The sequence below is a fragment of the Neofelis nebulosa genome, chromosome 9, assembly GCF_028018385.1.
Source record: "Neofelis nebulosa isolate mNeoNeb1 chromosome 9, mNeoNeb1.pri, whole genome shotgun sequence".
Taxonomy (NCBI): domain Eukaryota; kingdom Metazoa; phylum Chordata; class Mammalia; order Carnivora; family Felidae; genus Neofelis; species Neofelis nebulosa.
In genome coordinates, this window is record NC_080790.1 from 19,385,277 (window position 1) to 19,399,310 (window position 14,034).

The 14,034-nt window shown below is 37.4% G+C and overlaps 1 protein-coding gene across 14 annotated transcripts in view; it reads right to left on the bottom strand.

The window, feature by feature from the left end:
- Nucleotides 1–14,034, bottom strand: part of ITSN2 (intersectin 2) — a 146,759-nt gene that overhangs the window by 94,408 nt on the left and 38,317 nt on the right. For 8 of the 14 annotated variants that reach the window (XM_058682679.1, XM_058682677.1, XM_058682681.1 and 5 more), the window contains 6 exons: nt 9,047–9,139; nt 7,040–7,103; nt 6,048–6,211; nt 3,874–4,080; nt 3,637–3,733; nt 2,160–2,299 (listed from right to left, as the gene is read on the bottom strand). In XM_058682679.1, coding sequence (XP_058538662.1) covers nt 2,160–2,299; nt 3,637–3,733; nt 3,874–4,080; nt 6,048–6,211; nt 7,040–7,103; nt 9,047–9,139 — 765 coding nt within the window. Of the gene's footprint in view, nt 1–2,159; nt 2,300–3,636; nt 3,734–3,873; nt 4,081–6,047; nt 6,212–7,039; nt 7,104–9,046; nt 9,140–13,876; nt 13,979–14,034 lie in introns of all 14 variants that reach the window. The other 6 variants (XR_009248260.1, XM_058682675.1, XM_058682674.1 and 3 more) reach the window with 1 other exon arrangement.

Here is a 14,034-nt window from a genome sequence, read left to right on the forward strand (position 1 = left end):
TCAATGGATTCATTTAAATAAATCATGAGAGTTTAGGGGGGAGAGAAGAGGAAGAAAATTAGATCACCACAGGCTACACTCATTGAACAAAGCACATCATGTAAGTCTAAGTCAGCCCCATCCTCATATACTTGGGCTTCTGCTGTTTCAGGACACCAGAAACAACTATTCTTTTTTTTTTTTAAATCCTTCCCTTAACTATGAATATACACTTTACTCTCATAGGTCTCAGAACAGTAACATTCTCTGAAAACCTAATACACAACCTTCATACAGTGTGGCATATACAAGTAAATAACAGTAAGGACTCATTCTTTACAGCAGCTCCCCACAGACCTTCAAATTCCATCTTTGTTTATGTTTTTAGTACATACAGAAAATGTACTAATTGTAAGTTTTCAGCACCTCAGGAGGTTTGTGCATGGCCCCTTCCCAACAGAGAAACTATAATATTCTGATTTCGATCACCATCAGTTACGTTTCCAGTTCTTCAGCTTCATATAAATGGATTAAATAAGTATGGATCCTTTGGGCCAGGCTTCCTTCATTCAATACATTATTTTGCTGTGTTCTGTTACAGAAATATACCACAATTTATTTATCCATTCTCCTATTGATAGATACTTAGGCTGTTTCTTTTCTGGATGTTTTGAATGAAGCTGCCATGAACATTTTTGTATGTCTTTTTACTCCACTTTTATTAATTTGAAAAAAGAAACCATTTATTTATTTATTTATTTATTTATTTATTTATTTAGACAGAGAGAGGGAGAGAGGAAGGGCAGGGGCGGGGCACAACAGAGGATCTGAAGCAGGCTCTGTGCTAACAGGAGAGCACTCAATGAAGGGCTCAAACTCACGAACCATGAGATCATGACCTGAGCCGAAGTCGGACACCTAACTGACTGAGCCACCCACATGTCCCTAGTAATGTATCTTTAAAGAAAATATTGTACATTTTTGCTTGTCCCATCAATTTCAAAGCCTTCTTGCTCCCTTGCCCTACTGCAGAGAGACCTCATACTCCTATTCCATAGACTACTTTTCTTTTTTTTTTTTTTTTTTTTTTTTTTTTTCAACGTTTTTTATTTATTTTTGGGACAGAGAGAGACTGAGCATGAACGGGAGAGGGGCAGAGAGAGAGAGGGAGACACAGAATCGGAAACAGGCTCCAGGCTCCGAGCCATCAGCCCAGAACCTGACGCGGGGCTCGAACTCACAGACCGCGAGATCGTGACCTGGCTGAAGTCGGACGCTTAACCGACTGCGCCACCCAGGCGCCCCCATAGACTACTTTTCAAATTGTCTAAATATGCCATGTACTTTTAGCTCTTGGGATTTCTTCTCTGTCACCCTCAAATGTTCCCACCTTCAATCTCTATTTGTCCAAACCCTAACTCTTCATGATGGAGCTTAAATGCTCCCTTCCTATGTCTTATCTGATCTCTTTAAGTATTAGTATCTCCCATTCTATGTTCCCTAGCACTTTAGAGCTCTATTATTTTAAAATACTTATTTTATTATTCCGCCTAAACTGTAGATTAGTTGCTGAGTGAAGAGAGAGGGGGAAAGTTAGGAGGTAGGAACTCTACTTACCTTTCACCCTGTTTATACCCCCTTCACTACTCTTAATTGGAAAAGTTCGGATAATGTTCTAGCATGGACTCAAATGTTCTATAGGGACCTAAGGGCAATTCTTATGGAAGCATCTGGGTTGGAACACGAAAGGGTAGACAATGCTCCCGGGAGGTTTCAGTAAGGGCAAGCAGAGAAAGACCCAAGTAGGGAGGGGACCCACAGGGAAAATAAGATGAAGCTAAGTTCCACACACTCTTCCCTGTCACATGAGGGTCTCCTTTCACTGCACTGGAGGATGAGGCTTCATCTTCTCAAGAGAGAGGTCTTTCTTCCAAAAAGTTGGGTGTACACCTGTGTGCTCAACTTGACTGTAAGAACTTTGAAGAAACTGATCAAGTTGTATCCATCTTTGAGCTCTCACACAACTTAAGATATCTGTATTTATCAAATGCCTGCTAAATTTTTTGGATGCTAAAATTTTAGGTGAGTTACAAAGTACAAATTCAAATAAGAGTTCTTCAGTAGGAATTCATATAAAAAAACCTTAACTCTCACATCCTGAAACACTGTATGCCACCTACCTGAGAGGTATCCACTCATGCTTTTGTCAAGACTATTAAATTTTTGCCGATATTTTAACCTTGAAGGCTGAGGAACCGCCCACTCTAAGGTCCCAGTCTTGGGCGAGTTTCCAGAGAGTGAAGCAGTTGAGGAAGTTGAGCTACAACAAAATTTATTAAAAAATTTTATGTTACTAAAAAAAAAAAAATACACACAAACTTTATAAGACAGAGACATTAAGAATCACACCTTCTATGGTACAATAGTAATTGCTTCTGATATTTTAAAAATTTAAGAAATTTAACCTCATTCTTAGGAAAGCAATACCATATGAATTACAGAACTACCAAGAACCTATTATGTGCCAGGCCCTGTATGGTGCTAAGGCCTTAACAAATACAATTTCTAATCCTCCTAACAAACTCAGAAGGTTTTACTGTCCCCACCTGTTTGACGGGCAAACTATGGCTCAGTGAAGGTCACACATATCCATTGGGAGTCTAAGCTAGGATACCAATCCTCCTCTTCTGAGTTAAAGCTAACACTCTTGGTACACTGCCTTAAGGAGTACTATTATGATTTATATAAGGGGTGATGAATGAACACTGAAGCTTTTGTGCCTTCTAAAATTTAAAAGCTATTCAATCAGTAGAATTTGCTCAAGAAAAAAATTAATAATACACCATGGCTATGAGACTTTTTAAGAAACATATATATATATATATATATATATATATATATATATATATATATACATTATTTTTTAAAGGAAAAATATATAATTTGGGGGCAAAAACTTGACAACTGAAAATACAGCAGGAGCGCCTGGGTGGCTCAGTCGGTTAAGTGTCCGACTTCAGCTCGGGTCATGATCTCACGGTCCGTGAGTTCGAGCCCCGTGTCAGGCTCTGTGCTGACAGCTCAAAGCCTGGAGCCTACTTCGGATTCTGTGTCTCCCTCTCTCTCTGCCCCTCCCCTGCCCATGCTCTGTCTTTCTCTGTCTTAAAAATAAATAAAAACATTAAAAAAAATTAAAAAAAAAAAAAGAAAATACAGAACATTTTTAGTTTACATGGAACATTTTTTTTGAACATTTAACAATTTTATTTATTTATTTTTATTTGTTTTTACATTTATTTATTTCTGAGAGACAGAGAGAGACAAAGCACAAGTTGGGGAGGGGCAGAGATAGAAGGAGACACAGAATCTGAAGCAGGCTCCAGGCTCTGAACTGTCAGCACAGAGCCCGACGCAGGGCTCGAACTCACAAACTGTGAGATCATGACCTGAGGTGAAGTCGCACGCTTAACCGACTGAGCCACCCAGGCGCCCCAAACATTTAACAATTTTAAAAATAAAACCTTATTTTATGTGAGTTAGAAGTAGTAAATTTACCTTAAGCATTTTACATTTGGCCATTCTAACGTAAAACCTGGATAAGCTCAGAGCTACTCTTTACTGGAAGCATAAAAAGCTGGAGGTTTTAAGCCTTCATACCTACTAGATCCTAAATCAATCAGAGACTGGGCTTTCTGTAAACTAGCACCGCCGAGTCCTCCCATCATGAGACTGTAAGATGACGTATGAGGCAATGCTAAAAAGAAAAAAGAAGAAGAAATGAAAAAGGTTCACACAAAACGATATCACAAACTATGAAGGAAATTTGTATTTATTGGGACAAAAACGTAACGGTTTCTTTAACAGTTTCTGACTCATTAGACAGTAAGTACTTACTTGAAGAAGAATAAGGAATGGATAACGGCTGAATGAGGCCAGCGGTTCCATTTGGTAGTGACGATGTGCTAACAGAAGGCACTAGGGGAGCAGGCATCATTAAGGGAGGAAGGGTGGTCCCTGAAGTCGCAGAGGGTAAGGGGGTTGCCATAGGTGCAACTGGAGGCAATGAGTGAGGAATGGACAGATTGGGCATGCTTCCCATTCCTAAAGACAAAACAGAACACATTTTCCAGTGCTCGTAATCAACTATAAAAGCACATGCCAGAAAACAAGTTTACAGTACAGTGAGCAGACCCATGTTTATAGAGACAAACTAGGCTTCTTGTTAGGGGCGCCTGGGTGGCTCAGTCGGTTAAACATCCGACTTCAGCTCAGGTCATGATCTCACAGTCTGTGAGTTCAAGCCCCGTGTCAGGCTCTGTGCTGACAGCTCAGAGCCTGGAGCTTGCTTCAGATTGTGTCTCCCTCTCTCTCTGCCCCTCCCCTGCTCATGCTCTGTCTCTCTCTGTCTCAAAAATAAAATAAAAACTTTAAAAAAAAAAAAAAAAAGTTCACTAAAGCAGCTTGGTGACCTAGAGTGAGGGAGATACTGCTTTCGATATCAATATTCTGACCTGTGTGAACTAAGGGAATGACTACTAAGGAGTTAAAAATTCTCTTCTAGCATCATCATGAAAGCTAAGCAGCCTTTTCCAATTAAACGTTAGAAAGACTGTATTACCTGATTAGATGTGGGGTTTTGTATAAGGATAATAAATACAGTGCTGTTGAGTCACTCAACTAACACATACACATACACACATTCCCCCGATGTCCCCAATCCCCAAAAAAGGATGTTCTAGTTACTAGATACTATAGGAGAGCCATTTATGCATATGCATTATTTGCAAGAAGAAAATATGCCATATATTTCACTTTTCTTATAAGTAACACATCCATGCATTTAAGGACAATTCTTTTTAATTTTTTTTGATGTTTATTTTTGAGAGAGAGAAACAGAGCATGAGCAGTGGACAGGCAGAGAGAGGGAGACACAGAATCCAAAGCAGGCTCCAGGCTCTGAGCTGTCAGCCCAGAGCCCGGCACGGGGCTCCAACCCACGAACTGTAAGATCATGACTTGAGCCAAAGTCGGATGCTCAACCAACTGAGACACCCAGGAGCCCCAAGGACAATTCTTTAAAAGGAACAAAATGATGACTTTTATTTACTAACTAGGTGCACGATAAAAGTACAGTCACACAATGATTTGGTATTTATGTCCAGAGCTCACTACAGCAGTGAAAGAATTTAGTGGTTTAAGATCTGACATCTGGAATGAAAGAACAGGTTTCAGATACACAAAAATGCCTAATCCAATGTTCTATTCCAGTGAGTGCTTCTCATATATAATCAATAAGAAACTATCTAATCAGGGGCGCCTGGGTGGCTCAGTCGGTTGAGCGTCCGACTTCAGCTCAGGTCATGATCTCACGGTCTGTGAGTTCGAGCCCTGTATCGGGCTCTGTGCTGACAGCTCAGAGCCTGGAGCCTGCTTCGCATTCTGTGTCTCCCTCTCTCTCTGCCCCTCCCCTGCTCATGCTCTGTCTCTGTCTCAAAAATAAATGAAAAAAAAAAAAAAAAACATTAAAAAGAAAAAGAAACTATCTAATCAAAATTAACAGAAAACTGATTCCCTCTGATGAAAGTGTAAATCAAAGTCCATAACTTTTAGCCCTAAATTTAGCTGGGTAATTAATCTTTAAATCAGAAAAATTTCTACTTAGGAATAGTTTTAAATTACCCCCTAAATTAAACCATTTCAAGTGAGTTTAAAATTGTTCACATTTTTTCTGTTACTCATACAGAATACAGAGGAAACTAAGAACAGTATTTAAGATCAGCTCTAACCAGGGGTGAGGTCATATAATTTATGATCCATCTGGGAACTGTGAAAGGGGACACTAGCCAGACTTGAGGCCAGAGCAACAGGCATAAATCAGAACTGTCCCTGGAAAACTGGGACACGAGGACACCCCTGCTATGACAGCGACTTTAATATTTCTTATCTCAGACATGAAATTTAACTTGGAGTCTAAGGATTATTGTTTTTGCTAACAAACCCTTTTCTGTTATTGTGTCCAGGACAAGTTTGACTATCAAATGCAGCTAATTCAATTAATAAATGCATACCAAAACGAGCAGAAATTAATGGAGAGAACATAGGAGGTTGTTTCATAATAGGAGGGAGGACCACGGGCAGCTGCTGGCCTTGTAGCTTCAGTTTGATGAGCTTCATCGCTATGGAGAATTCTTGCTGATCCATCTTCCCATCCTTGTTCAGGTCTGATAAAGCCCTAAAAGGACCATGATGTGGGCAGAATGCTATGTAGGGTCACCATTATTTTTGAGGATCATAAAATATGAACAATGACATAGCATTCACATATAGATCATCACTTAATGATAATCATACATATAAAAATAAACAAAACCACCAAAACTAAATAACTTATACATTAAGAAATACTGAACAAGGATACCATCTTATAAAATACTGCCAGTCTACACAGAATCCACATAGAGAGAAACTATGAGACCTTTGGGATGAATTCCACCAGTGTGGACAGAAAGAAATTATCCAATAGTATAATCATTCTAAATTTAATTTATTAATTTGTTCAAATATTTATTGAAAGCTTGTGATGTGTCAGTACTCCGCCAGGCATGGGAATATTTCAAGTGGAAAGAAAGATGGGGTAGCAGTTGATATTTATTGTAAACATATTAAAAAACAAAACACTAGATAATATAAAGAACAATTTTGTTTAAGGTTCCAGAGTAGGAAAAGGGCGGACTAATTTGGTGTTTACAGATGATGAAAGAAATGAAACAACTACAAAGTAACAGAAGATTTTGAGAGTCTGCCAAATTATAAAGAAATGTTTTTCAATGGCAATGTATACATCTTTCCTCAAAAATTCTAAGGACATTAAAAATTTGTCCAATAGAACAAAATCCCAATTATTCTCATTTAGTCAATAAAATTAACTTTTCTAACAGCTGAATACTTAACAACAGACTACAAGTAAAAACAACTTTTTATTAACACTGTATCAAAAACAAAACAAAACCAAATCAGACTACCGGAAATTTAGGTTCATCTACAAAAAAGAACACTTTACCATATTTCAGCTAAAACAGGAGCCGGCAGGCCTGACTGTAAGAAAAAGGTACGTGCTTGATCACCTGAAGGTAGTAAAAACAAACATTAAGCAGCACATTAGTAAATGGAATTCCTCCAATGTCTCTGAATTATGGTAGCGGGCAATAACAGTAACGCTACTGATTTATCATCATTTTAATTTCAGTCATTAAACAACTACACAGAAATACACATATACAATTATTTACATTACATGAATAAGACTTAGATGTTTTAAAACAAAAAAGTCACAAGAAAAGTTACAGGTGGGGCACCTGGGTGGCTCAGTTGGTTGAGCGTCCAGCTCTTGGTTTTGGCTCAGGTTATGATTCCAGGGTTGTGGCACTGAACTCTGAGCTGGGCTCTGCTCTAACTGTGGAGCCTGCTTAGCACTTTGTTCCTCCCTCCCTCCTTCCCTCTGTCTCTCTCTCTCTCCTTCCCTCCCCTTGCCCCTCTCCCCCACTTGTGCTCTCTCTCTAAAATAAATACTTAAAAAAAATGAAGTTATATGCATTAATCAATAATTAAAGGTTATATTATTCATCTTAGTTTCTCCATATTAACTGGGGTATTTGATAATATCTCCATTTAATAGAATTCGTAATTGAAAAACACTATTCTCTAGAAGAATTCTAAATAAAAAATACCAGGTGTTGGGAAAGACAGTCCCCCATGGGTCTCTCACAATCCTATATGTCCTGCTGTGTGGGCCAAGAAGGCAAGACCCTTAACCACTTTCTACCTGGGTCATTTCTCAGAGTTGGGTTTGCAGTGAGCAATCTTAAGGCATGAGATAATGTTTCCCCTGGGCCAAAAAACAAGCCTGCTTACCAAAAATGGTGGGTTCCCCTGGCTCAGGGTTCCTGTCCTATAACAGAATCACTGCATGTTTAACATCCTTTTGAGCTCTCTACATCACCCCTTAGGACTCAGGGGACAAGAGAAGCCAAGAGGAACATGCTGATGCTCAAGCTGCGAGCTGTGCCACTCGTTAATAAAGTCCTTTGTCTCTGGATCAGGAACCTTGGGTCTTGTGCCAGCATACATGAGACAGTAACAGACTACATTGTTAACTTACCAGTAGGGTAATCAAATTCTAGCCCTGATACCAGGGAAGGTAGCTATTATTATAGAAGTACAAATAATATTAAACTCTAATGGCTAAGAGGATGGATTCCAAAAGCAGACTAAAAAGTTTCAAAGCCCAGATCAACACTAACCATCTGTAAATACAGACAATATAGCTATCTTACAAGGCTATTGCAAGATTAAATGAGATAATGCACTTAAGTACAGCATCTGAAATACAGTACAGATTTGGTAAATATTATTCATTATATTACTATAAATAAAGTGCTCACATGCTTTGGCACAGAAAAAAAGTTTTATATTAAAAAAAAAAAATGTGAAAGATACACCTAAATTGATCCTCCTTAGGCTCTGGAGGTCATTTTGCAAAACAAGGACTAGTGCCAACAATCAACACTTGGTATCACCCTCAAAAACAGAGGGCTAGCATTATAAAAACAGATCACAGAAAAAAAAATCTAGATTATTTTCAAGGAAATGGACCTGACACGTATTTCTTCTAGACTTAGTAATACTGATTGTTATACAGGTAATTGGCACAACATATTAGGAGCACATTAATAAATCTGCTTGGATAAAAGTCTCAATTACCTCAAGAACTAACCTGAAAACATTCTAGAAATAATGTTAAAGTGTGAAACTGGACAAGTAAACTGAACTTCTTGAAATTCTTGATTATCATTTAGGATTAGGAAAAGATCTTCCATATGCCATTTCCAAAACAACAAATTAAACCAGTTCCAGATAAAATAAAACCAGTTTTTTTTTTAATTCATGAATTGTGATAGGAATTTTATTACATAATAATTCAAATTTGATGGTAATCGAATTAAAATTCTAAATTCTAAGGTATTACATGAAAAGGAACATAATTCATAATTGAAATATAAACACAAACCTGTTATGTAACCTCCTGAGGGTTTGAGGTTATCAAACTGCTTGTCATGCTTAGTCCGTTCTTCAGAGGTAATAGCCCACATGTTTGGCCCTCCTAAAACATAAGTGAAAGACAAAGAAATTGTAGTATATATATGAGAATGCTCAAAATAATTCTAAAATGTAAATATAAAAACAAGTGTCCATTTACTGACAGTACTCTACCCCCACGTGACACAAAAAGTAAAACTCTTTCATGACCATATATACATAGCACAGCCCTGAGGCTTTTCACTCATTCATCTAATTAACATCTATGGAACAATTACTATATACCACTCACTGGCAATGGGCAACAAGCTAAATTCCGGAAATAAAAAGATGAATAAAATATCATTCCCATCCTTTCGACACATTGAACATAGCTGATAACCACATATACTTCACTTCTGACTACCTTTTCAGTTTACTCAACTCCCAACAATAAGAATCCAAATGCTTAAATGTATCGACTCATACACACTGGCTGTCTATTATATGAAAATCTGCCTTACAAAGCTGTTGCCGGGAATGCGTTTCATTGAAAAGTAGGTGCCCACTCTAATTTGAAACACTAGATGGATCTGATTTAACAAATATTTCTTAGCCCTAAATGAATGGATTAAAAAAAAAATCTATAAACATCCTCTCTTAAAGACAAGTTTTAAGATTAAAGTTAAAAATAAAGAAACAGATGTACTGAAGAACTAAGTTCCTAAAATAGTTAAACCTACACACTTTCTAAATAAATACCAAACACATAGTAAAAACCTACTTAGTTTACTGGTTTATTATAAAGTAAACAAATTACCCTGTCATGCCTCCTGTGACAATTTGGAAAAATGATGATGACAATAAAAAAATAATGACAACAAAAGACGACAGAGGGAAGCAGCTGGCTTTTACTTAGCCCCGACTCTGTGTCAGGGCCTTTTTAATGCAGTAAACTCACGGACTCTCACCACTACCCTATACAGGAGATACTATTATTATCATCCCCATGACACAGGTCCGAGGAAAGCAAAAGCCCTGACGGCAAAGCTAGTCGCTCAAGGTCGCACAACTAACTAACAAGTGGCAGAGCTGAGATTAGAACTCAGAGAGCCCAAACTCTGCTACAAAGTCTCCCAATATTTATGGAGAAGAGGCTCACATTCCCTGTACCTTAGCTGCTGCCTCCAAAAATTAGGAAGATTATGTAAGCTTATGGGGTGGTCGTAAAAACCATATGTAATGTGTAATGTGTCTATTCTAAAAATAACACTAAATATAATTTTTCATCTATTAGATTGGTAAAATAACAACAGCTAACATTTAATAAAACTTGCCACATGTTAGGTATTTTTCTAAGAGCTTTATGTGTATTGTTTCTAAAAGTCTCACAAGAATTCTATGAGGTAACTATTACTACTATCACTGTTTTCCAGAGGAGGAAACAGAAGCATGGGAAAATTAAATAATTTGCCCAAAGTATCAAAGTTGTTAAGTGTTAAAAGATAGGATTAGAATCCACAGACTTAATTAAGAATCTTAAACTATCTGCCATGATAGTTCAAAAGAAATAGACCCACAAATATATCGTCACTTGATTTCAACAAAGACATCAAAATAATTTGGTGGGGAAAAGATAGCCCTTCCACTGAAACATGTGGATGTTCTGAAGGATGTTCTGAAAGAACCAGACATCCACAGGAACAACAACAAAAAACCCAAACCACCTCAATCCTGCACCATATACAATAATTAACTCTAAATGGATCATAGAATTAAACACAGGAGCCAAACTATGAAACTTCTTGAAGAAAGCAAAGAAGAAAATCTTTGTGACTTTGGATTAGGGAATGACTTTTTAGGGCAAAAACTACCCAAATGATTTAAACTTTTTGTTAAGCTGGACTTCTCCTTTCTTAAAGACACTGTTAAAATAAAAAGAGAAGCTACAGACTGGAAGAAAATATTTGCAAAACATAATAAAGAACATGTATCCAGCATATATAAAGCACTATTCAACTCATTAAGACAATCCCTGCTCCCTGCCTCAAATAATGGGCAAAAGATTTGAACAGACATATGAACAGACATATTGAAGATACACAGATGGCAAAAAGCATGTGACACGATGTTCAACGTCATTGATCATCAGGGAAATGCATAAGAAAACTACAGTAATACTGCCCTGGGTGTGGAGTCTGCTTGAGATTCTTTCACTCTTTCTCTCTAAAATTTAGAAAGAAAAAAAGGAAGAAAAACTACAGTAAGATATCACTCCATGCCTATAGAATGCCTAAAATTTAAAAAAAAAAAAACTGTTGACAAGGATGCTGAGCAACTCAAACTTTCACATAACTGATGGGGAAGGAAACGATTTAGAAAAAAAAAGAGTCTGATAACTTCTTATGAAGTTAAAATATGCATTTCCCATTGCAACCCAGCATTAAACTCCTAGGTATTTACCCAAGAGAAATGAAGACTTTTTCCAAATAAAAATCTGTCCTCTGATGATTACAGCAGCTTTAGACATTTGGTTTAGAGACCAAAATGTGGAAATAACCCAGAGGTGTTCTGCAGATGAATGCACAAACAACTTGTGGTACACATTTATACAATGGAATTCTACTCCGCAATGAAAGAATTTCATTTATATGACATTCTGGAAAAAGCAAAACTGCGGGGACAGAAATCTGACCAGTGGTTGCCAATGGCAAAGGAGGGTGGTGAGGGAAACTTTTGGGTGACAGAAATGTTCCATATCCCGATTTACATGACTGTATACATTTGTTAAAACTCATCAAACTATATACTTAAGAAGGGTGAATTATACCTCAATACGCCCAACTTAAAAATTAAACAAAATAAAAATACAGCATCTAATATATGCTTGCTACATGGAGGCTACTCAATAAATTAGTTTCCTTACTCAACCCAATCCCAGGGAACAGTATAATTAAGGAGAAGTCAGAGCATTAAAATCTTTCTCAGGCTCTTTCCTTTCTGGTAAAGGTACCCTTGCCAGAAAATACTGAGAGCGAGGCTTTTTAGTCAGAAAACTGAAGGCTATTTAAAGTCTGGAGAGTCTGGTTAGGAAGGCCTGAGCTGCTCTAACACACAGCAGGGCACATCCCCTGGGCAAGGGAGACTGCTTCCTAAGACTGCAGAGGGCCCCGTGGCATCAGGATAGTGCTTTCTTATGTCCCACCACCTCCTCACCTTTCCTTGGCTACCTATCTTGACAGTGGCCAATGCAACCTATCTGATTTCTTGCTTAGTTCTTCATTACTCCAACCAGCCACCCTTACACCTTTGTATACATTCAGTCAAAAAACACTTAGGGGGCACCATTGTGACCAAGGACCAGGGGTACAAGGATGAATGAAATGAACTCCTTAAAGGAGCTCAGAGACTCCCTCAGTCAAAAGAATCACATACAACAATCACAATTAAATATTATGATTAATGTCACTTACAGATTAAAAATGTTCTAAAGCATTATAACAAGGAATAATTTTCAGGTAGTATTTAATCTTTAAATGTGAGCACTTCAAAAAAATGACATTAAAACAAAAGATATTAATGCACTAAAAGTTTTAAAAAAAGGAAAAGTTAAAGAGCAATAAGAAAAGTAGGAAAAATATATACTTCAAAAACAATTTTAAAACAGTTGATCCAATTCTGGCTTTCTTAGAATATATACTAACAGAATCTTTTAAAGAGCCAACAGTTTATTATTTTGAACTTCCAGTAAAACATCTCCCAATATTAGTCTTTAGTTGTTTGTAAGCCTTACAGAAAGTCAGAAAAACCCAAGTTTTGGGGTTAATGTTTAATATTTCCTTAAAAAGCTAACAACATTTTACACTGTCTGACCACTTTAGAAATGTATTAAAATTCTATCCACTTCCCCCACTCATCACTAAATTGAGAATGTGGTATTTTCATAAAGATTTCTGTTGCTTATTCTCATCTTCTCACCTACCGGCTCTGTCAAAAATGTTCTTATGGTCTATGCAGAAGGAAAAATACACATTTATAGAACAACCACTATATGCTAAATCCCCTGCAGTAAATAGTGTCATCTCTGTTTTACATATATAGATACACCACACATGTATATGCATATGTACACACACACACACACACACACACACACACACTCCACAAGGTTAAGTCACACAGCTGAGTAGTCAGCAGTATTCTAACACTTAGTTCTGAATGTACACAACTCAAACATGTTATACCCTGCTCGTATGCTATGAAATTAAATGAAGACTATTTCTGGGTCCAGTTCAAAATAATTGTCAAATGATAGATGTTGACCCAGTACAAACTTCAAGCTCTAAAGTACAACTAGAATACTGGTCTAGATAGAACTAAAGCCTCAACTGGGACTTCAATAATAAATCCTTGGGCTGTCAGAAATGCAGACAGTACTATATATGATTCTGTAGGCCCAATGTTAACAATTTCCTAATTACAGAGATGAAAAGACTAATAAACTCTCAAACTCTAAAAAGGTAATGAAACTCTAAAAATAAAATGGCATTTTTTTCTTCCTAAAGCCATTTGCTGTTCCTGTTCCCTCCCCTCTTCCATATTTTGGATATGGCCACTGCCACAGGCTTCAGAGCTTCTTACTCAGAGAACCAACTTCAGTACCCCCATGATTTTAAGGCTGGAACAAGCTACGTTACACTGCAGTCAACAGGCAGTGACATGAATCTGAAGTACCCTCTTGCTTATCACCTGATGACTCAAATATCAGGCTCTCTGTATTTACAATTTCATTACATGTTTGAAAAGCAGAAAGCAAACCTACCATGATTAAAGAAGACTCTGGCAAGGATGATTCTGCTGGTGCAGAAGACACCAGAATTAGAGTCACGAGTGGTAAAAATATGACGCACTGATCTTTTTTGCTCTGTTGAGGAGATGGGAAGTGAAGCATCAAAGAGACTAAGAAAAGAATATCTGCTC